The sequence below is a fragment of the Colletotrichum godetiae genome, assembly GCF_030913485.1.
Source record: "Colletotrichum godetiae strain CBS 193.32 chromosome Unknown BDP55scaffold_1, whole genome shotgun sequence".
NCBI classification, from domain to species: Eukaryota; Fungi; Ascomycota; class Sordariomycetes; order Glomerellales; family Glomerellaceae; genus Colletotrichum; species Colletotrichum godetiae.
The window spans coordinates 2,294,584-2,322,397 of record NW_026851249.1 but is presented as its reverse complement, the minus strand read 5'-3'; the positions used below and the strand labels follow the sequence as shown (position 1 = coordinate 2,322,397).

Genomic DNA, 27,814 nt, shown 5'->3' with positions numbered 1-27,814 from the left:
GACAGTTCGAACTCGTCATAGTCTCGTCGCATATCTGTCTTTCCCACACCAGTGCAACGCAGTCCAACAAGCAAGACATATCCCTGGTCCGACTTGGCCTGCCCTCTTCATCTTCTAGACGACTCGAGACGAAACGATAAGAAGGACGAGCCGAAGAGCCAGTTCTTCTGCTGAAACATAGCTTGTTCGTCTTCGGGCCAGGTCTTCAGGCGACCTCGACTCGAGTTCTCTTCACACTATTCCCCCATGTGAGTCGTGCTGTTTCTTGCCCAAGTTACAGCTTCAGACGGCGCCATCGCGCCCCCTCCCACACCCCAATTTCTTCCGTGACCCTTTACCTATCTAAGTAGTTTCGTTCTCTAGAACTCATCTACCCTGATGCTTGTCACCACCCAATTCAAGCCACCCACGCAATATTTTCGAGACGGTCCGTCTGCTTCGCTAGCCGCCCACCGTTGATGTTGCGCAATATGCGTTGGCAGATCGCTGTGGGCGGGCCCTAGCGAAATATGGCATGTCAACGAGGAAGCGGACTGGACGAGCGCACGCCAAAACCGCACCTCTCTTGACCGATGTTACCCTTCCACTACCTTGCGATTAATCGGATATGGAAGGCCGATCCCCCCCCTCAGCTTGCGTCTTTTTCTCCAGGCACTATTGCGCTCCTCCTTGGAATTGTCCATATCCAGCGGATATCCCCGTTGTGCCCGTCCACCTCATGCGATTTATTTTGGGAAGGTCAATACGATGCTGATTATGACAATCGTGCAACAGGCAAGAGATCAAACCAAGGCTTCCACGATTATCCCTGCGCACTTTGTGTCGCCTGCCCGAGATTCTACAGCAATTCATCCCATCCAATCTGCCGGTCACATTCTCGAACAACACCTGTCCAACCTTTGCGCGACCTGCAGCCAGGGAGGTTCCTAGCTATTTAGTGTCATGGCGAATAAATCCGAAGGGGGAAAAGAGAGACAGCGCACACAACGGCACACCTCTGTGCCTGCGCGGTGTGACTGCGACCTGAAAACCCAAGAGTCCGGGCCGTCTCGCAGGTATAGCAACAAGATCAGACAAGACATTGCCACAAACGCGGCAGATGGATGCAAATTATTGCACACAGCGCGTACTGCATCCAATCAACAGTGAGAGACCGGCGCGGTTCTCGCATTGTACTTGATGCATAATCGAACCTGACCATGTGACAACAAGCGTTCTGGGCAGTCACTGAGCGAAGTCTCTCAAGCCCACTCGTCTCATTAGTCTTAGAGAGCTACTCGCGCGTTCGAGCTCGACCAGAACCGAAGCGTCTCGAGGACAATCTCTCGGAGCGGCCGTGACTGATAACCAACCCGTGCGTTCTACAAAATTGTCGTCATGTCGCGATTCAGCAACGCTGACTGTGCACGCTCCAAGAGGGCTCATCAAGCAAAATCACGAGAAGTCCGAGCAACCTCGTGGTTCTTTGAGGTTGGCACCGTTTTCGAACCCCTTGCCTCCCGTTCAAACCCCCAAACCCCCAACCCCCAATCCCCAGGGTGAGACGCTCGGGTCGACTAGGCATTTTTGTGTGTGGGCAAGGGTCGTTCAATGCTAACCGTGACCGGTGTTTTTTGACAGGCAACGGTCCACCAGACTACCTTGAGGTAGTACTTTGCCTACCTGGGTCATACCGTCCCATTCCTCGTAAGCCGCAGGGAATTGCAAGCTTCTAGATCTCGCTCAGAAGCGCAGCCATTCCCCCAGACAGCATCGACGTTGAAGCTACCTTAGACTACCTTAGCAAAGTCGCAAACTAATGGGTTCTGGCATCGCCACTTCAGCTACGGATACCGACGAAGCTTATTCTCATGGTAAGTGAGCTACCGCCTCTCCAAGGGGCGCCTGTCACTTCTCACCCTGGTCCTTCTAGGCCGGCTGACAGGCATCTCGGACCCTAGGTATTGAAAGGCCTCCGCTCTCTGCCACCCGTGTTCATACTGTGGGTGTTCATCACGGCGTATCTCCAGCTGTTGGAGCGGTGAGGACGAACCTCAGTCTAGACTCTGCACATCACGTCGATATTCTTCAGCATTCACTCCTTTGGCCTGTCTCTCTACGCCGTACCCTCCCACCGGGGGACCGGTTCCGTCCACACCTCTCTCCTCTTGCAGGCTCCCCTTACACCTGCCCACCCGATTCATTTAGCCGGGATTCTCTCGTCCACATTTCTCTTGGAGGGCCGCGGCATCATCCAATGGACGTCCCCTGGACGCAGCCCATCACACCCCAGCTTCTCCTTAATCAATGTGCCGAGTGGCCAACTGAAGGGACGTCGACCTACTTGGGAATTGGCGTTATCACTCGTCCTATTTTTTACTCTTTTTTCTTCTTCCTCTGAGGACCCGTTGCCAATCACTCGAGTCTCCCTGGCTCTGCCTAAATATCCGGCATTCTCTCCATGACGCCGTTCGCCTCTTGACTCTGCTTTCCCTTGCTTTACCCGACCTTCCACACGCCTCCCAGTCACACCCAGCAAGCCGTCCATTCTTCGCAGTGCCTGATAAGCGTCTTAACAACCCTACGCTATTCCTTCAGGGTCTGCGCTGCGTCATAAATCAGCTTGAGCCACTCCTCAGCACGAGAGCCCCCCCTCACCAGGCCATTCCCAGAAGCACCCTCCAAGTAGGTACGTAGGCACTTCCATGGTCAAGCCGCATCCCCAGTTGCCTGACAGATGTACATTTTGGTTCCCCTTGCGAGAGGGAAAGACGGGTTGCTAGCACCTGTGGTGTTTGCAAGGCTGGCCTGCATGAACTAATTCAGAACAGATACCTACAGTAGAACAACCACGCACAAGTCAGGTTCCCCAGTAGCGGGACACAGCAAGGCCTGCACACACACACATCCTAGATTCGCCCGCACGGCCCCGGCGAACAACGTTCGACCAGCTCCCTGGTCCATCCCCGGAGAATTGGGAGACGGTCACACACTACCCAAACAGACTGAGCCAGTGTCGAGGCATAGCTCCATTTGAGCAAGGAAGCAGATACACTAATCAAGCCCTCTACGGATACGCTATCTACCGTCAGAAGAACTAGAAGAACCATCGACGTCTTCCTCGGGACCCCGCTGTCAGAGCCTTCTTCTCCCGCATTCGTTCCAGGTCAGGACACCCAAGCTGCGCCAGCCTCAAATTCCGTGCATCACTGGGTTGCCCCTCCCCCTGCACAAGGGTATCTACACACACAGACACACACATACGCACACTTATACTTGCACACACACTCACAAACCAAGAAGACGTTGCAGAACCACCAGAATCCACCTGTAGCCCTCATTGAGCCAGCCTTATCCAAATACAGGCATACACACTCCCCCGTCATTGCTCGTACGGATACACCAAAGACAACGACCCGTCATCGCGTTTCCAACACGTCCCAATCTCCATCGACAAGGTTCGTGATTTTTCGTCTCTAATCTCCGTCTTTGCTTTCCCCTCCGTGCTCTCCGCCGCGTGTCAAATCCTGTTCAGCCTCTACGAATAGTCGTATTTCCGATGGGCTCCGAAATTGCATTTCGAGATGCATCATCTGAAGGCGTTGCTGTTCGGCGCCTGTCCGCATGGGGCTTACACTATGCCCAAGCGCGTCTTTGTTTCAATTTCGGTAACGTCCCATGTTGCAGTCTGCGCATGAACATGGCCTGCACGACTCATCGCATCCCCCTTGGGCCTCTCTCCCTGTGTGATTGCCGTCAGGGGAGGGGGGGGTCACCATTTTATTGGGGCTCACTCTCGGGACCCGGTCGCGTGTTCTTGACGCGGTCGCATGAATTTGCTCCGATCAGAGTTGGGAAAACAAAACACTTAAGATGCTGACTTGAGTCGATTTGCAGCGAGCTGGGATACCTTTGTTTCACAACGTCGCCAACCTCGGACACACCTGCCCAAGATCACGGGTTCAATCTTCGCTCACCTTACGCCCGCATCAGCAACGAACTGAAGTTCACGGAACGCAGCGATCGCGATATCGAGATCAGCCTACCTAAGCAAAAACGTGAGTACGCAGACAGCAGGCATCTCCCAGCCCAGTTCCTCCCAGCAACGCGCTGGCCAACGTCCTTTTCTTCCCACGGATATTCCTGTTTCCTTGCCCCCGCGTCCATCGGTCGTGATGACTTGATGGGAAAACCTTGCACCAAGAGGTGCGGGGAATCCAACGAAGGTTGGGCATCAGGATGGGCCATCTCTCGGCGATCTCATATCATACCAGCCTGGCTGGTAAGGGACATCGAACATCCCCGTTGGGATGATTTCGAGTCTGTTCTGATTCCAGGGAGGCCTGGAAGCGCCTGGTTCAAGGTTCACTAGCTACAGATGACAGATGCTAACTAAGACGCACAGAAACATCAATATCAACTCATGACTGTCAGAGCCATGGCGCAGAACAGGCAGCCCTCGGGTGGCTACAAGCAGGAGCCTGATCACGTAAGTCCTGCCTGTCCATTATTCTACCCTTTCCTTTGGTCATCGTGTCGAAAGAAGTCGTTTTCCTATGCGTTTTCCCTTGTCCCCATTTCAATTACTCAAGCTCGTTGGTCGCGCATAATGGTGTCTGCGTCAGCTTGAACGCTTGCTGGCCCTAGCTGTCGGAAGACTCGTCATTCGGCTACATGCTTGGACGGCGAGTCGTGACAGGCGGTTCCCACGGACCTCGACTGAAGCTCTCAAGCGGGAGTTGCAGAAGAGGTCAAACGTGGATAGGGTTTGAGCTACGCGCATGGCTGGCGTCGACAAGATGAGTTTTCTGGGATTCCCGTGGCTTCCAGAAGATGGCAACGCTGTCGCAAGCTTGACCAGGTCAGGACTCCAAAAAGTCTGTGAGATTGGCAGGGTGGCTCCTGTTTCACCAATGGCCAGGGCTGTCGCAGGCTCCATTTGCATGAGTGGGACCTCCCGACCAGTGTACTACGACGCTATTCCCTTTTGCACCATTTTTTTATTCTATTTTATCTTGATTTTTATTTTATTTTTGCCTGTCGAAGTTGGGGGAGAGGAAAGTTGGAGAGAGGGTGAGGGGACAGAGTCGGGCAGCCAGACCAAGCCAGCCAGGGTTGAGCAGGGCAGGGTGAGTGCTACCCAACCTGGTTCAAGCTCCGGGAGGCTGGTTGAACATTGGATACCTTGGGAAAGCTCCCAGAGACACGTTCGTGGTTCTGCCGTCGTGTGCGAAAGAGGGCCGGTCTGCGGTCGAGTCTTCGCGCTGTTGACTGGGGTCTCGCGCGGAGGTGCAGCCTGGTTGGTGCCTTCTGGCGCGCACCCCCCTTGCGAGCCACAGCAATCGCGACATTCCTCTTATCGCTGGCTCTTGCATTCGCGATTTCTGTACGCAGTATGATGTTCCTCACGTCTTTTCGTTTTCTTCTCTCTAGCGCTGGACGGAGGCAGTGACAAGGCGAGAATTGATGACGCAGGCACCAAGACAAGAGGTGGCTGGTTCATTGGAAATGAGGGACACCACGCAGGGCATAACGGCAGCCAACGGCTTCCCGGGCCTGCCTAGATGCCTAGTGTTGTCTCGAGCACCACGGGTACCGACCTTTCAGCTTTTTAAGCCTTGGTTAGGTTGAGCTACGCTATGGTACGCACGCGGAAGAGTGTGTACTTCGTCCGCCTCCCCCTCGTTACCGTCCTCTTCCTTGGGCCCGTTCTCCCGACTACCACTCACGTGGACCAAGAAGACGGGAGTGTCACGAGCTCCTTCTTGTCATAATGTACACGTCAGAGCAAGGAGAAAAAGAAAGGAGAAATCTCACACTCTAGCCGAAAGGAACCGGCTGAAGGAAGAGCTCGTTCTAGGCGACGAGCTCTATCCGTGGATGGGCGGCAAACACACTTCGAGTCGAGGTAGTGGTGTACGGCTTTGACCGGCCTTTCCCTGGCAAAAGCAAGATGAAGATGAGGTGACGATTGTGGAGATCTGGAGGCGTCGGGTGGGGTGCACTCATCCTCTTTCTCTCTTTCTTTGCTTTACGGCACACACGTTCTTGGTGGGGGCTGCCAGCAGCTTCCCCAATGACGGGTGGCTGAGCAATTGGAGGGGGGGGGGTCGGTGCTGACCTAGCCGATGCATTCATCACTCTGATCGTTTGCCAAAATGATTCGGAATCGGCTGCTGTTGGAGGGAACATCTGCGCGAGTTCTGATTTCACTCTACCCATCGATTGCGCATTGATAGGGGGCGGAAATCGGGAATCGGCTGGATGATTGGCACGAAAGGCAACGAGGGGAGCTGTTCATGTTTCGACCCGCGCCAGCAACGAGGAGAAAGATGAGTAGAAGGCGTGTAGACCACAGTACAATCGTTTGCCATTGTTCCCACTTGGAGGCAATGGCGGCGAGGGTGACTTGGCTGCCGCTAGTTGTGGAGAGTCCAAACCAACGTTGAACGACGACGGTGAAGACGACCAGAACTCCCATCCATCTTCTTCTCTGAGCTGGCTTGGGGACAAACGTACCAGAGACCTCGGTGCACGCTTGTCAGGCACCTGTCCGAGCGAGTATTGAGTACGGCGTTCCCGCAGTGCTGGCCAAGCACCGCTCCGGGTTCCTGGTTGCCCCCTGGGACGTGGGTGATACAAGGGTCAGCGGCAAGGTCTCAAGTCCCAGTGCCAGCGCGAGTGCCAGTGCCATGCCCATACCTTACCTCACTCCCATACTCCGTACCCATCTTCTAGATGCCAGCAGCGCATTAGCAGCAGCAGGCATGAGAAGCCGGGCCAGGAGACCAGGAACGGTCAAGCAGCAAACGCGGGGGGATATGCCAACGACAGCGCGGGAATCCTGTGCCAGGTCCCAAGAAGAAGCCGGGATGTTTCCAGACTAGGCTCCCACACAAGCCGGGTCTCCTCAGGCACATTTTCCCACGCAGTTACAGAGTACTTCTCTTCCCTCGTCTCTCTCTCACACACAGACTGTCTCCGCCTCATGGGCTCCCACACCGCCTTGCGCCAAACAAGTGCAAAATGTGCCAGGGCCAGGGGTGGGGACAGGGTGAGGAGGGAACCCGGGAATTGAAAGTGGGCAGCCTCTTCCTTGGGGGGCGGTGGCTGAAAAAAGGTACGACAGGGGGCCAAGCAGCAAAGTTGCAGACACCATGCCTCTGCAGTCGCATTTTGCATTTGCGGTCTGTCTTCCAAGTGGACGAGAGCCGGCGACGGTCTGAAGACTGTCGACCTTTGAGAGAGAGTGAGAGAGAGATGAGTGAAAAAAAATCAAGAGAGACAAAAGTGAGAGAGAGAAATGATTGAGGGCCCGCGGCGGCATCCCGGTAGTATCCTGGCCTGCTGGCTAGTCCCGGATGAGAGATGCCTGATTGGGTAGTTGACCCTGCTCGGCCCTGCAAGCGTGTGCCGCCATTGGCCATTTAATCTACAATGCAAGAGACCCCTGTCACGTTTCTCCCATGCGTTGTACCGCACACACACACCCCTCCAAGAACACACGCCCCCTCTGTCTCCCCACTCGCACCCCACTTCATCTTTACCTTGCCTTTTTTTTTTTTCCTTCTTGTTTTCCCCTAGGTCTTCTTTTCCACCCACCACACTAGACCCAAGCAAATCCCGTCTGCCGTACTGCGCATACCCCCTCTTCTCCAACACCACACCTCGTCTTCACCTTGTCTCTCGACTCTTTCCCACGCACGTTGGAGAGTGTAAGACTCGTAAAGTAAGGCTCACCATGCTACCCTCACGCCCCTACCTTTTTCACGACAACCAGCCCCTCTTGTCCCATCTTCACTTCTTCTGCGTCCTTTCCTCATCTTCCTCGCCCTCGTCCATGCCCACCACCACCACCACAACCAATCTTCCTTCTCCTCCCAACACCCACGCCTCCCCGGTCGTTATTATCCCCTGTCCGTCCTCCTCCCACGCGCTGTTTCTGCTCTGGGACCTCTGCAAGTTGCAGCAAGAAAAGCATCGAGAAGCTCTCTCTCAGTCTTTCTCTCTTGCCTGGTACTGCATCCCGCATCTACTACTTGCCTACGCCCAAACCGAACAAGATTTCATTCATTGGTGCACTTCTATCTTTCTCTCTCTCTCTCTCTCTCTCTCTCTACCTCCCTACCTTCCTCCCGCCGACGCCGCCGCCGTTACTAGTAAACGACTTTGCTTCTTGTCCTTTCCTACACAGGTTACCGAGTAGGAAAGACTGAAGGCGAACTCACGCGCGCACGTACGTTCCAAACCCTGACAAGTTTTTGATTGCTCTGCTTTGCATTTGTCGTCCATTGCTGTTACCATTGCTTGCTCTCTCGTTTTATTTTACTCAGCTTGCTGCGTCTATCATCTATCTACCTCTCTCTTTTCTCGTTATTGCTTGGCTGGCGCACATATTCCTTGCGATTACACGACGCTCTTCCTTTCATTCCGTCAACCGTACCTCATAGTACATACACTACACCTCTTCCTTGACGTCGAGATATACGGATATATCCTCCCGACCCTGGCCTGGGTGTGTGTACAAGCGCATATGTCCTCGTCGTCTGGCCTCCAATTTGCCCCACGGCTTTGGTAGCGCGTTCGCAAGGGCATTGCCGTCGACATCGCCATCTCCGTCGATATCTCGACTTCGCCGCGCCGCAACCTCGCATCGGGCCCAAGGTGTCAAGGTACCGTGCCATTATATCGCCCCCCTTGTATTACCTTACATTGCACTTGCTCTCTACCCCGAACAAGAAGCGGCAGCGGTGCGGTATCAAGCTCCACCGCGTCTGCGCCCCCCCTGACACTCTGGTTTCCTGTATCGTCTGTTTTTGGTCTGGCTCTGGCTATTGCGTTCCCATTCTTGCTTTCACCCCCGGCTGGGCTGCTGCAGGCTGGTTGTGTGTGTGTCTGGTCCTGGATCCTCTTTTTCTCGGTTCACTTTCTTTGCTGCCTCACAAGTGAGAGAGGAGCAGAGTGTGAGAAACGGCAGAATGAGAGGATCCTCGCTCGCGAAGAGTAAGAGAGAGAAAACAGCTCTCGTACCAAGACGGACGCCTCCTGTCTCGTCCCCTGCCTCTTCCTTTGCTGCCCATCCCATCCTCCCCGATTCCCAGACATATCACTCCCCATCATAATTACCCACTTTGGATCCTACCCTGCTCCAATGTTCAAATAGCTACCCTGTTCCTCACTTGTACCCTCACTCGCCCAATCCCCTCGGCTGCCCATATTCCTGCTGCACCCTCGCTCCGATCGCCATCTCTCCTCCGTCCTTCATACTCCCTTGTCATCTCATTGCACCATCCATCGTCTCTTTCTGCTTTCTTGCGTTCCTGTCGCGTCTCCAAAGGAAGAACCCGCAGTAGGACCAGGACCGTAGTCAGTCAGTCGAGAGAACCCTCTTGTTACTCTATCGAGTACTACTCATCTACACTACTACTCTTTTACCCATCCGTACCACTTATCCGTCTACCTCACAATCCGTCTTCATCTTCGTCTTTTGCCCCAGTCGCGCAAATCTGCCAGAGCCAGGCCATCGCATTCTCGAAACCACCCGGGTTCCGCTTCCGAGTATCCTCGTCGCAGTACCTGCCCATTCTCTCTCTTTACTCGAAGCTCGCTACTTTGCTTGGGTTGTTATTCAGGGGTAAACCAAAAGAATCCGCCCCTCCCATCTTGTTCCCAAATCATCCTTACCCAACCTTGTACACATACAACCACACGCACACTTGCAGGTAGCTGAGAGCTCTCTCACTCTCACTCGTGTACACTGGTGTGTCTATCCCCCTGCTCTCGCTTCTCCGATCTGGCGGCGCCGTAGTACGGCGACCTTGCACCTGGTCTGGATCCCATTCGTCTGTTGCTTGCCTGCCTTGCCTTGCCTTGCTCCTCTTCTTTTTCCCCAAAAGAATGTCCACATTTTCTTTTATCAGAAAGGGGTCCCGAACTGGGTCTAGCACGCCTCACCCGCGTGATCCTCGTCGTCTCCCAGGACTTCCAGGGGCAGCAAGGAACCACTTCTCACCACCCACCTGCCTGCACCTGGATGCCCCCAGTCCCCTGACAGTGTCAAGGTGCAAAAAATAAAAATACAGACGCGCCGCGCCTTGCCTTGCCTCACTTTGTTTTTTCCTCCTTCTTGCTTGTCACCAGTCAACTTAATACGTCGAAGCGTTTCTTGGACGAGGGACTAATGGGTCTTTTCTCTATGCAGCATCACCCCCACCATCAGCCCCAGGGTCACGCACCTTCACAGCAGCAGCAGCAACATCTGCAGCAGCACCAGCAACATCCTCGACCCTCGAGCGTTGTTCATCAACAGCATCATCCCCAGGCCCAGTCGCAGCAGCATCCCTCCTACGCTTCCGCCGGACATCCAATTGCTCCCGCCTACCAGCAGCAGCAGAGCCAGCCCACCAACGCCCAGCAGCACTCTCAGGACGGCCTTCCCTACTACGCCCACCCGAGTCCCTACAGCACCCCAGGCGCGACAAGCGGATACACATCCGCTGGTGAGTTTTCTTCTTTCCTAGGATCCCTACCTCCTCTCTGCGCCTGCCACAAGAGAGACGCGCGCAAAAAGACGCGCTCAACAATGAGAGGAGACGCGTCTTTTGCTACTTCGTCTCTCTCGACAGCTTCAAAATAGTTCACACCCGTTAACCACTGAATAGCAGATCAATCCGACATGATGGCCGCCGCTCAAATGCCGAGACCACCTTACCCTCCCATGTCCTACCACACACCGCAGTCAAACTCGCCCGCGTCGGTAGCCTCGCCTTCTCAACATGACCAGCACAGAAGCATCTACGGCCAGCCGCCGTCTCAACCTCTCCAGCAGCACATGTACTACCAGACGCCGCAAGCCCACTACCCGTCGATGCAGGCGCAACCTCAGCAGTCTCCCTACGCGCAACACGCAGCTCAATCGCACCAGTCCATGTCTTCGCAGCCCAACATGATGATGTCTGCGCAGTCCCAGCAGCAGCAGCAGCAACACATGCCCCAGCACCAGGCGCAACAACACCAGGCCCAGATGACCAACAGCCCGCGAGGCCAGATGAAGACGGAGCCCCAGGTGCCGCTGCAGCTCCAGAAGCCCCAGACGACTCCCATGCAACACCAGCAGCACCCCCAGAACGGCGCTGCTCTGAACACGCCCACAGGATCGACTCCTGGCGGTGTCAACCCCAACGCGGCGCCCGGTCCCATCCCGGCCACTACGCCGTTGGTCGTCAGACAAGATCAGAACGGGGTTCAATGGATTGCGTTTGAGTACTCTCGTGACCGCGTCAAGATGGAGTACACCATTCGCTGCGACGTTGAGTCGGTCAACACGGACGAGCTCTCTGCTGAGTTCAAGACGGAGAACTGCGTTTACCCCAGAGCCTGCTGCCCCAAGGACCAATACCGAGGCAACCGCCAAGTATACGAGACCGAGTGCAACACGGTCGGATGGGCTCTTGCCCAGCTGAACCCTCCTCTGCGCGGCAAGAGAGGTCTTATCCAGCGCGCCGTGGATAGCTGGCGCAACAGCAACCAAGACCCCCGGCTCCGAAGCCGAAGAGTGCGCCGAATGGCCAAGATGAACACCCGGAAATCGGTTCAGGGCGGTCCTCACCCCGGCCACATGGGCGGCCCCAGTCCGCCAGGGATGCCTCAAGGTGCGGGTGGCATGGGCCCTGCGGGTGCATCAGCCAAGATGCCTGGAATGAACATGGGTCATATGCCGCACACCAACGCTCCGGGTGGAGGGGATGAAGTCGGTATGTTTCACCAGATGTGATTAAGAAGCCCTCCGCATCTGCAGCGTTTGCGAGCCCAGTCGTTGTTTGTTGTTGATTGTCGTTGCATCGCACATACACACACTGCCCGGCACAACCCCCAAAGATCGTTGATTATGTGATACCTTTCCCCCCTTCATCACCACCTGTCTTGTCAGCCGTGATCCTAGAGCGGACACGAGCTTCATCACCAAACACATACAAATTTTTCACCTCTGTGCCTTTATTACATTATTACTCTGCTAGTTGGTCAGACGTCTCGGGAATGGGTTCGTTGCACTTTTTTGTCATTTTCTTGCGCTCCTCCTGTTGTATAGCGCCGGGCTTTTTCGGCCGCATCAAAGCAACTTGTCACCACGATACAGCAAAGCTCGCCGCGGGTCGAGAGGGATTTCCTTTTCTCTACGGCACAGATCTGTACATTACCATAGTTGCTGCACGCAGTTGCTGCTGTTGCTGCCGTTAGTCACCTGACCCGAGTTTGTCGGGCAACAAGAAGCGATGCCTCTTAGAAGAGACATCGGCAAAAAGTCGCATTGCTTAGCGTTTTTGGCATTCATCCCCAATCCTTCTGCGTCCCACTAGCCTGGCTTTGGATGGGGGTCTTTTTCTCGTAAAAGGGAAATCGTCCCGTCCCTAGACCTACTCTTATGCCACTCTTGTACCTCTAGGAAAAAAGCAACAAACCCATCCCGATCCTCCCTTTGTCGTCTTGAGCGTTTCGCGTTGCCGTTGGTTCGTGTTGTTAGGGTTGCCGATCAAACATGTTTACCCCTCCCACACTCCGCTCGTCTGCATCCGTCCTCCCGAAACCAGTTTCCAATCTTTCTTCATTGTAACGTTGGCTGACATTTACTGTCTTGAAATAGGCGATGGCGAATACATGGACGAACACCATCACCATCACCAGGCCCCCGCCGGCCAGGAGGGTGGCGACGTCAGACAGTCGCAGGTCTTCTCCGGAAGCTACGGCGGTCACGGAGGCTACCCGGCACCCAGCTCCGGCTCGATGCCGCACATGGGCAGCAGCTCCCACGCCGGCGCCATCTCTGCTCGTCGCCACAGCCGCAGCGACAACGGCGAGCCCGAGGATCTGTTCCCCAACATCCCCGAGGCCAAGAAGCGCAAGTTCATCCTCGTCGAGGACAATGTCCGCGGTTCGCGTCTACGTGTTAGAGTCACGCTCGACGGTGTCGATACCAAGGAGATTCCCGACTCTTTCCGCAAGGGCGCTTCCGTCTTCCCTCGGTCGTACTTCCCGCGCGAGATGCAGAGCCCGCCGCCGTCTGCCACCGGTACCAAGTTCTTCCAGGAGGACGCCGATGAGGAAGACGATGGTGTCGAAGACACCGAGGGCCGTGGTTCTCGTAGGGGCCGTGGAAACAGCAAGTCCATGGTCAAGGTTCCCATTGGCGAGAACACCGAGGGCGAGGTTGCCATTCCCCGCATGAGGAAGAGTGTCCGAGGCAAGGAGGTCCGACTCAACGACCTCGGATACCGCATGGCGTGGCTCCAAAGCAGAGTCTTTGCGGGACGGACAGTCTTCCTCCAAAGAGCTCGTAAGTGGAATCCATGGTCCAAGTGGGAGATGAGAGTGAGTGTGAGCTGACATGAGATTAGTGGACTGCTACCGCAACAAGACCCGCTCTGCTATTGAGTCCATCATGCAGGACGTCAAGACGCTCGTGCCGCATTTTGAGACGCGTGTCGGCAAGAGGAAGTGGAACGAGAGAATGAGAAAGGGAGAGGCTGATGAGTAAATGCCCATTGACGTTGAACTCATCAGCTCAATCTCGCGACTATACGTTTACTAGTGTGGGTTTCTCACTACGCACATAACCGCATTCTTTTTTTGCCATGGACCTCAACATTCAGCATCATCAAAGCGAAAGTCACCATGATCAGTCAAAATGTTTTCAATGCTTTTTCAGTCTCGTTTCCGCGCATCGTTGGTATCGACGTCTCACGACCACACAACGCACACAGCTACACGCAACAAAAAAGGGTGCCCATTTTGTATCATAACGTGCCCGACACTACGACAAGTTTATAAAAAAGAGAGGCTAGGACCGGGACAAGAAGCAAAAGTAACCCTACTTGCAGAAGAGGGGAGATGGTTTTCCTAGCTTGACGACTTGACGATGAAAAAAACAACTTTTCTTCTCTACGATGGATGATCGGTTTTCCTTTACTATCCTGGTGGAATGTTGTTTGGTCAGAAAAGAAGCATTTTGACGTTCAAAAAAATTCCGTTCCTTGACAAAGCAAAGAGTATACGGGCTTTGCTACGACGCCTTGGACCCCCCTACGACAAGACATGAGGCGGCTTTCTACTCTTTTTGCACGCGGCATCAGTCTGTTTGTTGATCATTCTCGAGTGGTTTCGTTTCCGTGGATGGAGTGGAATGGAGTCTGCGACGCTGTTTTCGACTGGCCTCTCTCTGCTTCCAACTTCTCGGTACATTTTTTCTCTCTTTCCTCTCACGTTTTCTCTCATGCCATTGGAGGAATCAAAAGGGGTTTTCCAACTTTCGGTTTGATTTCTTCCTCATCCACTCCTCATTTTTCATGGTTCGACTTTTTTTCGTCTTTGGTTTTTTTTTTTTCCGATTCTGAGAGGCGTCGGAGAGCGTACTTGCTGGTAAGGATATGCTTGTTCCCGGCGGGCATTTTGGGAAAGTGCGGATGGCACAGTCGGATGATGAGGACTCTTTTCGCGGACGATGTGCTTTTTTTTTTCTTTTTCGGTCTGTTTATTTTTTTCGGAGGGTAAATGGGAATGAAGGAAATCATAGAATTTTTTTTTGGTAGTTAAGAATCACTTCTTTCGGTTTAATGTCTTTTCTATCGTGAGCTATATGAGTTTTATCGAGTTGACCCTTGGATACGTTTCCAACACTCGATGTTCCCCGTCCACGTCCCTACGCATCCTTTGACCCATCCTCCGCCTTTCCCAAACCCTCATCCCTAGGCGGCGCCCTCTCCCCCCTCTGAAACACAAACAACGCCTCATCTTTGCCCGCGAAACTCGGCAGCGGAATCTGCACAACCTTCACCCACTCGGGCTGCTCCCTCGCCATATACTCCGCCATCGTCATCCCCCGAAACCCCGTATACCCATTCCCATTCTGCGTGCCGACAACCGCAATCGTATCGCCCTTGTACGCCTCCACCAGCCCGCGTGTAAAACTCCCTTCCGTCCCGCCTGCGACGGAACCGCCTACGACGGGGTAGACTAGCAACATAACCATGTCCTTTCCACCAGCGTGTTGGGCGAGGTAGGTTACCCCGTCAGAGGGGATTGTGTCTGCGATCCAGTTTGTGCGCCATTCGGATTGGAGGTTATCGACTGCGTGGACGGTGAGGTTGTACGAGCGGAGCATGTGCGTCCAGTACCCGTTTCCGGAGCCAATGTCTGCGATGGGCCGGCCTGCGGACAGGAGGCGGAGGATGGAGAGGGCTTCGTGGGTGGGTGTTGCGCAGCCGAAGTGGTGCATTAGGATGGGGAGGACGTGGTGGGATTGTAGGGGTTGCGAGGAGGTCGGGCCGGCGTATTGGAGGGAGAGGGCGGACCAGGACCAGAAGTCTAGGGAGGGGTTTGGGGGCAGGGAGGTGTGGGGGTTTTTGGACTTGGGGATGGCGTTTAGGTTGGGGTTTGAGGTTGGGGAGGAGTAGGATGGGTGGATGTAGCGGTGGGCGAGGAGGTGGGTGGCGGAGAGGTGGCGGATGGAGGACTTTTTGGCGTTTGCGAGGTGGGATTTGAGGGCTTGCGGGGTGGAGGTTTTGGGGGAGAAGATTTGGATGTAGGATTGGATGTCTGCTTGGGGCGGGGGGTCGAGCTGGTGGTTTTGTTAGTCTTTGGATGTTTGGGAGATGCTGAAGGAAGGGGAGAAGGGGGGTGTAGAGTGTGGTTGATGAGAGATGTTGAGGGACTGGCGGTAAGAGACGCAAGAAGTGATACAAAGCATTAGATTACGGATTATATAAGAGGTAATGGATCGACGTAAAGGAGAGAGTCATTTGCAACGTGAAAAGGGGTATTTGGGGCGAGAGTCTCGAATGGTTTCTGGGAAGGGGAAGGGGAAGAATGGGAGCGTGTGAGAAGACTGAGCTGATCCAGGAGATATCCACAGAGACTGATGTACAGACGGATGTAGATTGATGCTTAAAGAAAAGGCTGAACAAGATGTCAATCAAACAACAGAGACCACTCGACATACCGGCTTCCCCTCCTCGTCACGATACCACGCATGCAACCCGTTGACGCCGCCCATACTCACGACGCGCTGGACCTCGGCGAGGCGGACGGCCGTCATGGCGTGGTAGACGTAGGTGTCGCGCTCGGGGAGGTTAAAGGTCACGACCGTGGCCGAGTAGAGGTCGTTTTTGGCCAGGAGGTCGAGGGCGCGTTGGCGGCGGGCCGGGTCCTTGTTGTACTCTTCCGGGGTGAAGGGCGGGTTGCTGCCGACGCAGTAGGTGAAGGTGCCGCCGCCGCCGGGCTTGGGGGTGGTTTTTGGTGGCATCTTTTCCGGTCTTTGGGGGAAATGTTCTTGATGTAATGAGGCAGATGAGATTGCGAAGCTTTTCGTCTGTGATGATTGTGAGCGATGGGTTCAAAGGTGAGGAATGAGAGATTTTACTGAGACTCAGGCTTTGGAATTTGTAATCGAGTTTCGTGGGCAGTCTCGAGGTCCGGGTTGTCCTGTATTCTACGTGGGTGTTGAAGAATGTCAACCCCCTTGTTGCAATTGTAGAAGTGGGAGGACGTTGAATGAAGGCCGGAAGGATTCGAGATTCGGACCCCCTTGTCGTCAGCACTGGTGCCGAGTTTTCGGGGCCGTGGTCTCGGAGCGGACGGCATGTCGTCATTGGTTTATTTCGGTGAGTTAAAGGTCCCCCGCTTTTCCTCGGTGTCTCCCGTAGTCGGTGACTGCAACTGACAAGAGTGCATCGTTATGGGGCCGGGCTGGCCCCACCCTGTCCGTCCTCACACCTTGAACGTCAGACACCTCAACGGGCAGTCAGCGAACTCGAAAGCAACTCCCCTTACCTACAGAACTTACCTTACATAACATTATGCTCTAACGTCAAACGAGTCCATAGGGTTGCTGTTCTTCCCCAACGCGTCCTGCTTCTTACGATACCTTGGGCGACCTTCGACATGGAGAGACATCGACGAGATGAGTGCATTTCCCTTTGCTGTCTCGGGCACCTTGCCTTAGAAATGAGGGAAGGTGTTGTCTGAGACATCGAACCCTTTTTTATTTGTTTATTTTTGCAACGAACGCGGAGTTTGTAGCTCTATCCTCTCTTCACGCTTATTCCTTCCCGCCCAGCTGTCTATACTGGCACCAAAAACGAACTCAACTTACCCACCAAACTATCGTGAACAAACGCCCGTCTTCACTACCTAATCTTCATCAAAACACAGAAAGGAACCACGTGAACGCCGAATTCCCAAGTTTCCCAATACTACGCTATAAAATAAAAGGCAACGAACAAAAAGAAATTCTCTAGAAAAGTTCTCCTAAAAGTTCGGCCCGGGTGTTGAACCCTCGTCTATGAAAACCCCATCCCCTTGGGGGAATTTTCTGCTCCGTGTTTCACCGCTCGGCTAATGCGATCCCGGGGCGTCCCCCGGGGCTGGTGATAGGAAGAGAGTAGAAGTTGTAGATAAAGGGTCTGAGGGTGGGCGGCGGCCGGTGTGTGGGTGGTTTGGCTCATCCTGGTGGGTGACTGAGGAACCAAGGGTTGCTTCAGTCATCTTACCCGTCGGCTCCTTTTTATTTTTATTTTTTTATAGCTGAAATGATACCCGCCGTAACGGTGATATGGTGCGTTGATGCTCTTCTTTCCCTCGAGGTACACTCCATGGTCACTTTGTTTTTGTTTTCTTCTGCTTCTGTCGCCGTGACTGCCCTGTTTACCTTTGAGCGTCTTCGGCTTTACCATGTATCTCACGAGTTCACAAGATAGTCACGAATGAGGAATGAATGTGTCCTTTCTCTTTTCTCTATAGAGTCTGCTGGTACTCCGCCCATGAGATGTGAGGGTTGTAGATATGGATGACCGACTAAGTTACGCCCTGATGACTGTAAATGTTGACGGTAATTCGGCGTTTTTTGGAGCCACCATTTCAATGTCTCAAAAAAAAGGAATTTTTATCTTCAAGACGCTCACTGCTATGGAATCCCTAATGCACCAAAGTCATGGAACCTGAAAGTCGCCTGATGCTAGTCGCCAGATGCTAGTCATGGCGGACCCCAAATCCTCACGACGAAGGTATTGCGCAATGTGACCGTGGACGGGACGTTTGTTTGCACAGTTATTGAAGACATCACAACGCGGAATCTGCAAGTCGTCGTGATGTTTTTTGCATAAAAAGACAAAGAGAAAAGAAAAACTATGGTCGCTTGAGGTTCCGAACCCACAAACTACAGTTCGGTAGATTTGCGCTTCAGGATTAGGAGTATAACCACCTTAAGCTTCTGGGCAAGAGTCCCTTTTACTGTTGTTGAGAAATGTCTGAGGTAAATCAGCTTATGTTCATCCCGTCCCAGGGCCAAGTGCAGCTGTGCCATGGAAACCTGGTAACCCAGGCAATGTTGTCGTTTCGGAATACAAACCACCAATCGCCAATACCACGCCCCCCTCGCGGGCCATCGTACAGGCCAGAAATCTTTCCGTGATGTTTTGATCTGCCCCGTTCGAGTCCCATATCCTTCACGATGAATCTTGACTAGGTGACCAGCGCATTATCCTACGGCTTGCCAGTCTCAAGGTCACAATATAAGTCAGCCAGGTCGATGACGTAAGATGCTGTCTTTGAAATCAACATGGTATTCATACATCTAGCCCATCGTTCACAACAATAATACAAAGTCTGCTAGAATCATACATTCAAATCACTTCGCGCTCCTCCAAGTCCCACCAGCAGCCCCGTTCCCACCGCCGAGCCCGGAACCAGGCCCAACCCCAGCTCCGGGATGGCCGCCCCTCCCTTTCCTCAAATTAGAAGCGCGAGACCAAGCAGCTGCGGTATCGCCCGCAGACTTCTTAAGCCTGTTCCCCAGACTGATCCGCGCGGCACTCATCACCGCACCACTGACCGCCCCTCCCCCTTGCATCCGGCTAGGGATCCCCGCGGAACTCGCCACGCTCTCCCAGTCACCCCTCTCGACCTCCTCATCATCAGGCTCCTCGATCGCAGGCGGCGGCAGCACGAAGCCGCGACCCATTACTCCCCCCGAAGGAGCTGCAGACACGCCCACGGCAGGCTGTTGACCCTTCCTCAGCGCGCCCATCATGGCAGCCCATGACTCGACCTGCCCGCTCGACGCCTCTTCTACACAATTGCACTCATCGCCAGCAGGGCACATCACCTCGCCAGCGGCATGCCATTCTGCAAGACACGCCTCGTGAAAAGCGCAGCCGCAGCCGAGACACGGCGGGTACAGTGCGTCGACGGGCTCGCGACAGTATACGCAAAGAAGCTGGTACTGCGGGCGACGGCAGCGGTCACAGGCACCTACGGCGCCCCCGGAGCGGGTCGCGGAGGCAGAGGTGTATTTAAGTGGCTCGAGCTGGGTCTCGTGGACGCGGCATACGCCAGTAACATCAAGGCCGCGGCCGGAGGCCACGAGAGCTTGAAGCTGCTCCTTCTTTCCGAGGAGGATCGGGGAGGTATTGTGGGGTTGCTGCTGGTGATGCTGCTGGTCGTGATGATGCTGTTGGATTGTCGTCGAAGTATCGGCGATGCTGTACGTGTCGTGGAAGTCGTCGATCGAACCACCTCCTTGGCTTTGCTGAAGCACGTTGAACTTCATAATCTCCAGGCGGGCCAGAGGCTGGTTCCACATCTGCAGAATTTCGGCGTAGACATAGCGGTACGTGGCGTACATGTCAGCGCGGTTTACCTCCAGAAGCGGCGTCGTCATCCATCCGTCGTCGTCGAAGATAGTCTGATCCTCCATATGGACCGCCACTCCGATGGGGACAAAAGAGAACAGGTCATCGCGGTAAACCTCATCATCCGAGAGAGAGGTGCGAGCCGTGCCCGAGTCGCCCATGATGGTCGAACCTCCCCAAGTGACAGCGCCGGGTGCACTGGGGGCGAGGGTGCTCAGTATCGTCTCCGCTGGACTCGGCCTCTTACGACCGTGATTAGGCGGTGACGATGCTGCAGTAGTCGTCCCCGTCGCAACACCACTGAAAGGTCGGGGGAAATTGATAGCGAAGCTCGACGTCAGGCCCGAGTTGGCTCTCGACAGCGTCCTTCCACTGGGCGACGTGGATAGACTTGGCGTTTGATCACCCTCCCCAAGATATTCCTTACCCCTTGGTGGTGGTGTCTCGCCGCACGAGTAAGAGTTTGAGCCTGGGTCGCCAGTCCAAAGCATTTCCTCAGCGGACCCTTGTGACCCAGAGTACCGGATTGGCGTGTGCAATGTCCTAGGCGTGGTGATGGCTGAATTTGTCTGACTCCTTCCATTGTAAGTCCAAAGCGATGCATCCGTGGGGAAGTAATCGAGTGAGAATGCTGGAGTCTTCATGGGTAGCGGTGTATCTGGCTGTGTTAGGTGCGACTCGGCGTAGGCAACGCTGTCTTCGGTGAATGCTTCACTAAAGATGCAGGACAACATAGCTAGCATCTGGATATCTGCAGTTTTCTCAAAATAATCAAAGAGATCGCTGATGAAATCCCTTGCTAGCGGATGATTGCCCCACTTCACTCTCCCGTTAAAGTCAGCAGTGTCTTTGCCATTGATCGTCTTGGTAACCGGCGACCCTGCGTGGCGGAATCGCGCAAGGGCGTCTCTGGCAATGATCAGAATGGAATTCTGGTGACGGTCCATATTTGACAATTCCAGTGGGATATCTCGGCGGAGGATCAGCGAGAGGTAACGCCAGACATCCACCAGATCTTGGCAGCCGTGTTTCTCTGCGACCTGGGCGTTATGCTCGCAGACCTCAGCACCATCCCCAAATATAGCATAATCCTCGGCAAATTCCTTCTTCGCGGGGAGCATATCCGATAAGTCGTGGAGAGAGATGACGTTTTTTGATTTTGCGCCGGGTCGCCTTCTAAGCGATCCTGTGCCCGTTCCGGTTCCAACTCCTGTGCCGCCACCGCTTGATCGAACAGAGCGGTTATCACTCCAGGTTCGCTTGAAACGATGTCGGGGTTGATACCATAGGCTCATCTTGTTGATAGATGTTGATTCCGAGTCACTCGAAGACGATGAACCGGTGGAGATGTCGGAGTCGGACTGCTCGTCTGTGGCGGACATTTCATCGTTGCCGTATCGCTTTCCCGGAGGAGAATCATGCGCAAGACGACCGAAGCCTGCAAAAACAGGCTCCCCTTTTGACCTTTCTCGCATAGGTTCTGCCGGCGTGAATAACAATGCCCTTGCCTTTTCTTCCTTGGTTGGGAAGAAGCACACCAAGCGGCCGTCGTCGGAGAAGCGGGCACCGCAGAAGCGTGGTAAGGGTGGGATCGTAGGTCTATTGTTTGGTGCCAACGTGCTTTCGGCCTCTGCGTTCGGAGGCAATTCTTGGGACATGGACGCCGAGCCGCCGGCCGGAATATCGTTCTCGTCTTCGCTGGAGCTCTCGGAGCCAAGTCCGTCTAAAGGGTCGTCGAGATCCTTCACATTTTTGAAGAAATTCGTGCTCGCTGCCAGGTCGATCTCGCCTAACAGATAAGAGAAAGCAACATCCAGGCAATTCTGCTTTCGCTCCAAGAACTGTTGGCAAAGCTCATGAATTTCGCGCTCGACCTTCCTATGCGTCTTGTCCGACATAAATCCGGTCTTCTCGATGTAAAATCTTGGTGCTTTGGCTTTCGGATAGTTTGAGGGGATGTCGACCGTGACTTTGATGAAGATTGGATCGCCGTTAGCGCCCCAAGGGCCGTTGAGGGATGCATTGAGCGTCAGATTGTCCATGTCGATGTGCTCCCACTTGACCTTGGGGAGCTGCATGCTGATGCGGAGGAATTCCTCCTGTATGGTCTCTGGCTCTCCCCACTTGTCATCGTCCATGTAACCTGGGCTGAACATGCTGGAGTCTTTTGAATCTGCCCTTCTAGGGCTGTCTGTAGATGTTTTTCTCTTGTTCATCATGATTCCCTTCATCCAGCCGATATGTGCCTGGCTACGATCCATCTCTCTGGAGGTGCTTTTGGCTTTCATTGATGAGCCCTTCCAAGCCGCGCCAAGTTTGGAGTAGGTTGTCGGCCCAGACCGCATGCCCATAGTCAGAGCACTCTGACGGTATTGCGCGCTATTGCGGGGATCGCTCATTGTGGCACTTCTCCTGTCTCGGCTGACCGTGTCCTCAACCGTTCGGAAAGTTTTGTAGGCAGCGCCTTTGCGTGTGAGGACGACATTCTTGTTGGCTGCCATTCCCTTGACATAACCTACAGACTCGAGAATGGACGGATCGACTTGCTGCAGGCGCAGCTCGTTGTCCTCTCCCCAAGAGACAAGCTGGAAATCTCTGTTATCTAGCGCATCTTCGGTGATGCTCCCTCTACTTCTCCACAAGAACTCCTTGGCCTTGTGGTTGCCGTGACCAGGAAACACCGCTACTGGCTCAGTCGGCCCTTCCTCAGGGTCCTTGGGAGGTGTTCGCCAGTCGTACAGGTACAGATCGCCTGGTTCGTTCTGAGGCATCGCAAGGAGCCCCTGGCCAAAAGGGGTATGACGAGCGCGCCACACCGGGAACTCGGTACGTATAACGCGATCCGGGACATCTTGATCGCTGGCATAGTCCCAAAATTTGATGTGCTTGTCCAAAGAACAAGTGACAATCTTGGTAGACGTGGTCCGGTTCCAGTCAATCCCGTAAATCTTTGAGGTGTGTGCGCCGATTGATTTCAGGGGCTCGCTTGGTCGTCGCTCGTCCCAAATGTGCAACCACCTGTCGTGAGATGAAGCTAGAATGTGCGGGTCTTGACGGTTGTACTTGACTTGCGTGGCGCCGGCAAACCAATCGCAGAAAGTAAGGACAGGCTGTCTCGGGCGCCTTAGATCCCAGCAGTGCACGTAGCCATCGACGGCACACGAAGCAAGCTGGTCTGGGTGGTGGGCGGACCAGTTGATGTCAGTGATGGCTCTGCTATGGCCTTGCAGTGAATGCTCAATAGCTCCCGATGTCGAGTCATCTCTCAAGTTCAGGTTCCAGACAAGCGCGCGATGGTTGGCAGTGGAGACGACCCAGTAGTCACGAACTGCAAAGGGCGACCATTGAACATCGGTGACCAGCCAAGGAGAGCCATGACTGCTGAGTCGGCGGGGAGGATTATATGGTGAGTCCAAATCAATGATGGACAAGCCCTCGGGTCTGATGGGTGTGTCAGCATTGATACCGGTCGCTCAGAAGCTTTACGACAAGTTCACTCACGATGCTAAAGCAACATCCCTCTGAGAAGGGGCTATCGTCGCCGATCCTACCAGACCGGCGACGTGAATCGTGCCGTCAGCATCGAAGCTCTCACTATCGAAGGCTGATTTGATCGGCTTGCCCTTCTTCGGCGCATCAAGCTGGTCGAAGTGCGGCATGATTGTGGTTTTGGCTCAAATGAGAGAGATGCCTCAAGAGGGCATCTGTAGGCGCTATGTCTTTGCCATGATCCGATGGCAAGCGACAGTGAGTGAGTCTTTCCACAGTTTAGACTGTTCTGATAGTTGATGTTTGAACGTTAAGGTGCACCGGGTGGATGCAGTATCGCAACTTGATATTGAATGTCTTTAGATGATGCTCAGAGTCCCGATGCACGCGACGGGATCAGGTGCATCCGCAGCTGAGCATCCTGAACGGCCGCTTGTGGATGGACGGGATGACAGCCAGGGACCCACAGTTGCGATGATGTATCGTCACGCAAGAAGTCTGCAGTCGTATACTTACATCCCGCCGGGACTCTTGGTCCAATAATAGCCCTCCAATACCACCTCCAGTCTCCACCCTTTTGCTGTTATCGGGACAGCGTCGAGCCAGGCTTGGAGTGTGTCATGCTTCTGGTCCCTCCCGCGGGGCAATCCCAAGCAAGGCTTTCCCAAGCACATGCCCACCATCCCCAAAGGTTGCCTTTCGAAACACTCCACCAGTTCCGCGTACTCGTCGTCTTTGTCACCGCTGCTACAAACCGATATCCCGAGCATCCGATCGCGATTTCGTTTGCGACCTTCCATCCTTCCTTAGCGAGCCGAAATCCAGGAAGCTCCATCTGATTTACCACTCGCTTAACCCCGCCATCGGTCCATCAGCTTCTTGACCTCGAACCTCACTTTCTAGAGGAAGCACAGACAACATTTCTTCCCTCCTTCACCCTCGAACAAGCTCCAGAACTCTTGTCGCCCAGCATGGCTCTGCCTAAGCGTATCATCAAAGAGACGGAGCGTCTCATGGCCGAGCCGTAGGTCTCCTGCCTAGCTAGCGACATCTCGGTGCTCTGCTAACAAAGACTGGTTCAAAGGGTACCCGGAATCAGTGCCGTCCCTCACGAGGACAACCTCCGCTACTTCGATGTCGAGATCCACGGACCTACACAATCTCCGTATGAAGGTCCGTACTACAGACGCTGGAAATTGAACTGGGAAGAAGAAGAACTAATATGTGTTATAGGCGGTGTCTTCAAGCTCGAGCTCTTCCTTCCCGACGACTACCCCATGACACCCCCCAAGATTCGCTTCCTTACCAAGATCTTCCACCCTAATGTCGACAAGCTGGGCCGCATCTGCCTCGACGTTCTGAAGAGTGAGTGGCTGTATATGAGCAATGGTGTTTTCGCGCAGAATGGCTGACAAAGAAATCTCTTTTTAGACAACTGGTCCCCTGCCCTCCAGATCCGCACCATTCTTCTGTCAATCCAGGCCCTCCTCGGTGCCCCGAACCCCGACGACCCCCTTGCCGCCGATGTCGCGAAGAGCTGGAAGGAGGACGAGCAGGCCGCCATCGCGACGGCCAAAGAGTGGACCACGAAATTCGCTGTGCCCAAATAGACGAGGAAACATTGGAGAGCCGTGAGGCTGTGCTGCGCTTTGGGGGAAAAGGCAGACGACGGCGCGTGGAAGAACAGCTACGGCAGGAGCCAATGCAAACACATTTTCCCTAGACCGAGTTTTAGGCGGACACTGCAGAGACGATGCAGCCACCCTGCTGCCTTGACTTGTAGAACGGGGGCTGATTTGGACGTTCAGGACCTGGAGTTGCAATCTTGAGATATGGCATTGCGGTCAGCTTTTCTGGTTTCACGGGAGGACCTATGCATTATGCCTTTACGACTTTCAACAATGAGAAGGATTTCTTTCATCACACGATGTACCTGCGAAATTGTTGCATGATCTGACTAGGTAAAACCCACGGGTTCGGCTAGAAGTCTTGATGAAGACGATATCTCCTTTTAGTCGCAAGTCGACAAAATCGGGCGGCGAAGGGCTTGTCTCCTTCAGATTGTCAGACAGAACCAGCAAGCAGATGTATTGAATCCAATTTCACGTCCATCTTTTCCAAGAAGCGTCGATGGTTTAGTGGTAAAATTCTCCGTTGCCATCCAGCAGCGTCGGGGAGCCGGGGGTTCGATTCCCCCTCGACGCAATATTTTTGCTTTCCAGCCCACTGTCCACTAAGAATAGTGGGAGGCAAGATATTTTTGTATCGTACAGCTTTAGAGTCCAACATGGATGGACTAAGATAGAATAGAACTCTCCGGATATGTCCTATTTCTGCTATTTTGAATCAACAACATCTGAACAAACACCCTTTGGACTGACTCTTATACAATGATAATATCCTCGTAATTCTGCCGTTGTCTTTCGGAAGTTAAATGGGTAGAATGAATGTTGAAATTTGAGAGCTCAGTGCCTCCAATGTAACGGAATTCTCGAGGCTTGGTTCCTGTAGTGCTGCTCTCCGGAGCAGGAGTGACTTCCCGCAGAATGAAAGCCGTCGAAGCACCCTCAGCCAGCCAGATCTGATCATTTTCCGCCGATGAAGGAGACCCAAATCCAAACGCCCCATCGGCGGTGTGATAAAAACAACCGGCCTTAAGCTCCTGCCAAATCTTTGGATCTACATGGAGCCTACCATAACTTTCTCCATACGCATTGCCAGATCTGACCTCTGATATCCAAGAATGGACCTCACGAGGAATTGTCGGTGATGTCTTACAATTGATGAGTCTTGTGGCTATGAAATATTGCCTTTCCATAACATAGCAATCAGCCATTTGATCCCCGAACGTTCGTTTTTCGAAGGAAACCTCGGGATGGTTCTGTGATCTATGCAGAGCTAAAGATTCGTTCAGAAATGCTGCTGCCAGTTTGTCCCAGAAGTTCAGCTGAGGATGGTATAGAGCCTCCGCTGGCCTGGAAGTCAATAGTTGTCAAGGCCATTTCGTAGCTAGATCCGAGGACATGATGGCCTGAGTCGACGCGGGTAATTCGGTTCATGAATATACCACGCAAGATAAGCTTGTTCCCAATGACGAACGGCCTTGTTGGTCGGCTGCGCCATATCGCCAGCTCGCGCTGTTCTAGAGAGATAAGGGTCTCATCAGCTTCAAGTGAAATGTCAAGTTGCTTGTTGGAAGCTAACGCCATCGGTACTGAATAATCAGGTACCCATGATGGCAAGCCCCTGTATCTGCGCAACTTCTCATCCCCAACATGTCTCATTTCCGACAGTAAAGGAAGCCGCCGAAGAAAACACGCCGCTACAGATGTGAATACATCTTCCACTTTCCGGCCGTAGTCGGGAACGATAGGGCTCGGGAACCCTTGTGGCAGAAGCAGAGACAGCATACCCAAGCACCCATGGATATGGTCGCGGTCATCTCCAAATTGAAAAGAGCGGAGAGTGGTGATGAGAACGCTCGCGCATGCAAGCCATGCAGACTCCGACCTCGTGTTCCAACCTCTTGTTTCCGTGGCACGCACGAGTTCGACCAAGAGTGGGCGGACCCCATTGATCTTATAAAGGCCAGAACCTATGCCAAAACGCCTACTGGTCGCACTCTGCGACATGTCCAGAGATCCAACCTGTGACAATAATCCCCAAGACCCCTCGAGCTGCACCTCAAGTGATTGGCCCCATCCAGACTCGCGAAGGAACAAAATGAATGCTCCAAGGCGCTTCCAACTCAAGATGCTTTCCCCACACAGAACATAGATTTGAGCTGGGTCGGTCAAAGCAACTTCTTGGACGACCCAACCACGATCGAACCATCGGTTTTGCCTGAAGAACTTTGCAAACGGTAGCCATGCTCCAGCCCACCGCGAGCAATATTCGGATCCTAATTCTGCTAGAACTTCAGGGGTCTTGCAGTAAGGATCCTTGGGTAAATGATTCCTCGCAAAGTCCGGTCTTTCTCGTACCATCCTGGACAAACGGGGGATAAACTTGTCGTGAATCCACTGAACTTCAGAGTCAGGCTCCAATATTCCCAACCAAACAAGCACATCCTGTGCCGAGCTATAAATGCGGTGCATAAGAAGGACTTGGTGTTTCTTCTCCTCGGTATTGGCCTGATCGATACAGAACGCATCTATCCACAGTGGCATCGATTCCAGGGCAGACCTGGCCTTGGGCGGACACTTTCGACTTGTCGGGGGGCCTCTTTTCGTCAATGAACACCGGAAATCGAGGACGGTACGGAGGAAGTCAAAGAGATTCTCAGATATCTCCATCAGCTTGCCATCGCAAACGATCTCAAACGTCCTTCCTGGCCCTGGCTCTTCGGCACCTTCGGAGTTGCTATACTTGGGCAGTTGCCACGTATAGGACAATGCCGCGAAGATTGGTTCATCGTCCAAGTTGACCTCCTTAAGCGACAGCCATAGTCCGTGTGGATGGTTGTCATCCCGCGAGATACTGAGGAGGCGTACGGAGTCGAATGTCGACAAGGCCTGGTATTGGTAATCTGGAAGCGAATCATTCATACTCCGATGACGATAATGACGATGCCAATGAAGATTTATCGATCTCTGTTTGATTTGCTTCGGAGAAGCGCAAAGTTCCTTCAATTTGAGTGAGGGACTGAGCAATCAAGGGTTGACATG

General features: G+C 53.8%; 9 protein-coding genes and 1 non-coding gene across 10 annotated transcripts; 5 read left to right on the top strand and 5 right to left on the bottom strand.

Annotated features, from left to right (window-relative positions):
• Positions 1 to 5,013: 5,013 nt before the first annotated feature.
• BDP55DRAFT_641741 (uncharacterized protein) lies at positions 5,014 to 6,079 on the bottom strand. Its single transcript, XM_060573416.1, has one exon. It carries the CDS (start codon positions 5,352 to 5,354, stop codon positions 5,130 to 5,132), a length of 225 nt encoding a protein of 74 aa, XP_060437244.1. The 5' UTR covers positions 5,355 to 6,079; the 3' UTR covers positions 5,014 to 5,129.
• A 7-nt stretch (positions 6,080 to 6,086) lies between these two features.
• BDP55DRAFT_22299 (uncharacterized protein) lies at positions 6,087 to 6,566 on the bottom strand. The gene has a single exon (XM_060566091.1). It carries the CDS (start codon positions 6,458 to 6,460, stop codon positions 6,194 to 6,196), a length of 267 nt encoding a protein of 88 aa, XP_060437243.1. The 5' UTR covers positions 6,461 to 6,566; the 3' UTR covers positions 6,087 to 6,193.
• Positions 6,567 to 10,159: 3,593 nt separating this feature from the next.
• Positions 10,160 to 11,752, top strand: BDP55DRAFT_538612 (uncharacterized protein; the record flags this gene model as incomplete). The annotated part of the gene is made up of 2 exons (XM_060567966.1): positions 10,160 to 10,478; positions 10,641 to 11,752. 2 exons carry the CDS (start codon positions 10,160 to 10,162, stop codon positions 11,750 to 11,752), a joined length of 1,431 nt encoding a protein of 476 aa, XP_060437242.1.
• Positions 11,753 to 12,633: 881 nt separating this feature from the next.
• BDP55DRAFT_539200 (uncharacterized protein) lies at positions 12,634 to 13,510 on the top strand (the record flags this gene model as incomplete). Its single annotated transcript, XM_060568011.1, has 2 exons — positions 12,634 to 13,313; positions 13,366 to 13,510. 2 exons carry the CDS (start codon positions 12,634 to 12,636, stop codon positions 13,508 to 13,510), a joined length of 825 nt encoding a protein of 274 aa, XP_060437241.1.
• Positions 13,511 to 13,789: 279 nt separating this feature from the next.
• Positions 13,790 to 14,597, top strand: BDP55DRAFT_22317 (uncharacterized protein). The gene has a single exon (XM_060566093.1). The coding sequence runs from the start codon at positions 14,068 to 14,070 to the stop codon at positions 14,521 to 14,523; it is 456 nt and encodes a 151-aa protein (XP_060437240.1). The 5' UTR covers positions 13,790 to 14,067; the 3' UTR covers positions 14,524 to 14,597.
• Positions 14,598 to 14,671: 74 nt separating this feature from the next.
• BDP55DRAFT_625701 (uncharacterized protein) lies at positions 14,672 to 16,825 on the bottom strand (the record flags this gene model as incomplete). Its single annotated transcript, XM_060571514.1, has 3 exons — positions 14,672 to 15,589; positions 15,971 to 16,339; positions 16,814 to 16,825. The coding sequence occupies 3 exons, from the start codon at positions 16,823 to 16,825 to the stop codon at positions 14,672 to 14,674; spliced, it is 1,299 nt and encodes a 432-aa protein (XP_060437239.1).
• Positions 16,826 to 19,876: 3,051 nt separating this feature from the next.
• On the bottom strand, positions 19,877 to 23,317 carry BDP55DRAFT_519166 (WD domain-containing protein; the record flags this gene model as incomplete). Its single annotated transcript, XM_060567760.1, has 2 exons — positions 19,877 to 23,099; positions 23,160 to 23,317. Coding segments are annotated over 2 exons (3,381 nt in total), but the record flags the coding sequence as incomplete, so codon positions are not given.
• Positions 23,318 to 24,038: 721 nt separating this feature from the next.
• BDP55DRAFT_22254 (ubiquitin-conjugating enzyme E2 35) lies at positions 24,039 to 24,984 on the top strand. The gene is made up of 4 exons (XM_060566089.1): positions 24,039 to 24,171; positions 24,232 to 24,320; positions 24,381 to 24,512; positions 24,579 to 24,984. Exons 1-4 carry the CDS (start codon positions 24,119 to 24,121, stop codon positions 24,755 to 24,757), a joined length of 453 nt encoding a protein of 150 aa, XP_060437237.1. The 5' UTR covers positions 24,039 to 24,118; the 3' UTR covers positions 24,758 to 24,984.
• Positions 24,985 to 25,271: 287 nt separating this feature from the next.
• BDP55DRAFT_t10 lies at positions 25,272 to 25,352 on the top strand. Its single transcript has one exon. It is a non-coding gene; the product is annotated as a tRNA-Gly (tRNA).
• Positions 25,353 to 26,548: 1,196 nt separating this feature from the next.
• Positions 26,549 to 27,694, bottom strand: BDP55DRAFT_538222 (heterokaryon incompatibility protein-domain-containing protein; the record flags this gene model as incomplete). The annotated part of the gene is made up of 1 exon (XM_060567923.1): positions 26,549 to 27,694. A coding segment is annotated over one exon (1,146 nt), but the record flags the coding sequence as incomplete, so codon positions are not given.
• Positions 27,695 to 27,814: the final 120 nt, after the last annotated feature.

Bases quoted from the DNA above. Each gene is read 5' to 3' on its own strand.
- BDP55DRAFT_641741 (XM_060573416.1), bottom strand. From the start codon at position 5,354: ATGCAAGAGCCAGCGATAAGAGGAATGTCGCGATTGCTGTGGCTCGCA.
- BDP55DRAFT_22299 (XM_060566091.1), bottom strand. From the start codon at position 6,460: ATGGGAGTTCTGGTCGTCTTCACCGTCGTCGTTCAACGTTGGTTTGGA.
- BDP55DRAFT_22317 (XM_060566093.1), top strand. From the start codon at position 14,068: ATGAGGCGGCTTTCTACTCTTTTTGCACGCGGCATCAGTCTGTTTGTT.
- BDP55DRAFT_22254 (XM_060566089.1), top strand. From the start codon at position 24,119: ATGGCTCTGCCTAAGCGTATCATCAAAGAGACGGAGCGTCTCATGGCC. The intron at 24,172-24,231 runs GTAGGTCTCCTG...ACTGGTTCAAAG, and splicing joins GAGCGTCTCATGGCCGAGCC to GGTACCCGGAATCAGTGCCG. The intron at 24,321-24,380 runs GTCCGTACTACA...TATGTGTTATAG, and splicing joins TACACAATCTCCGTATGAAG to GCGGTGTCTTCAAGCTCGAG.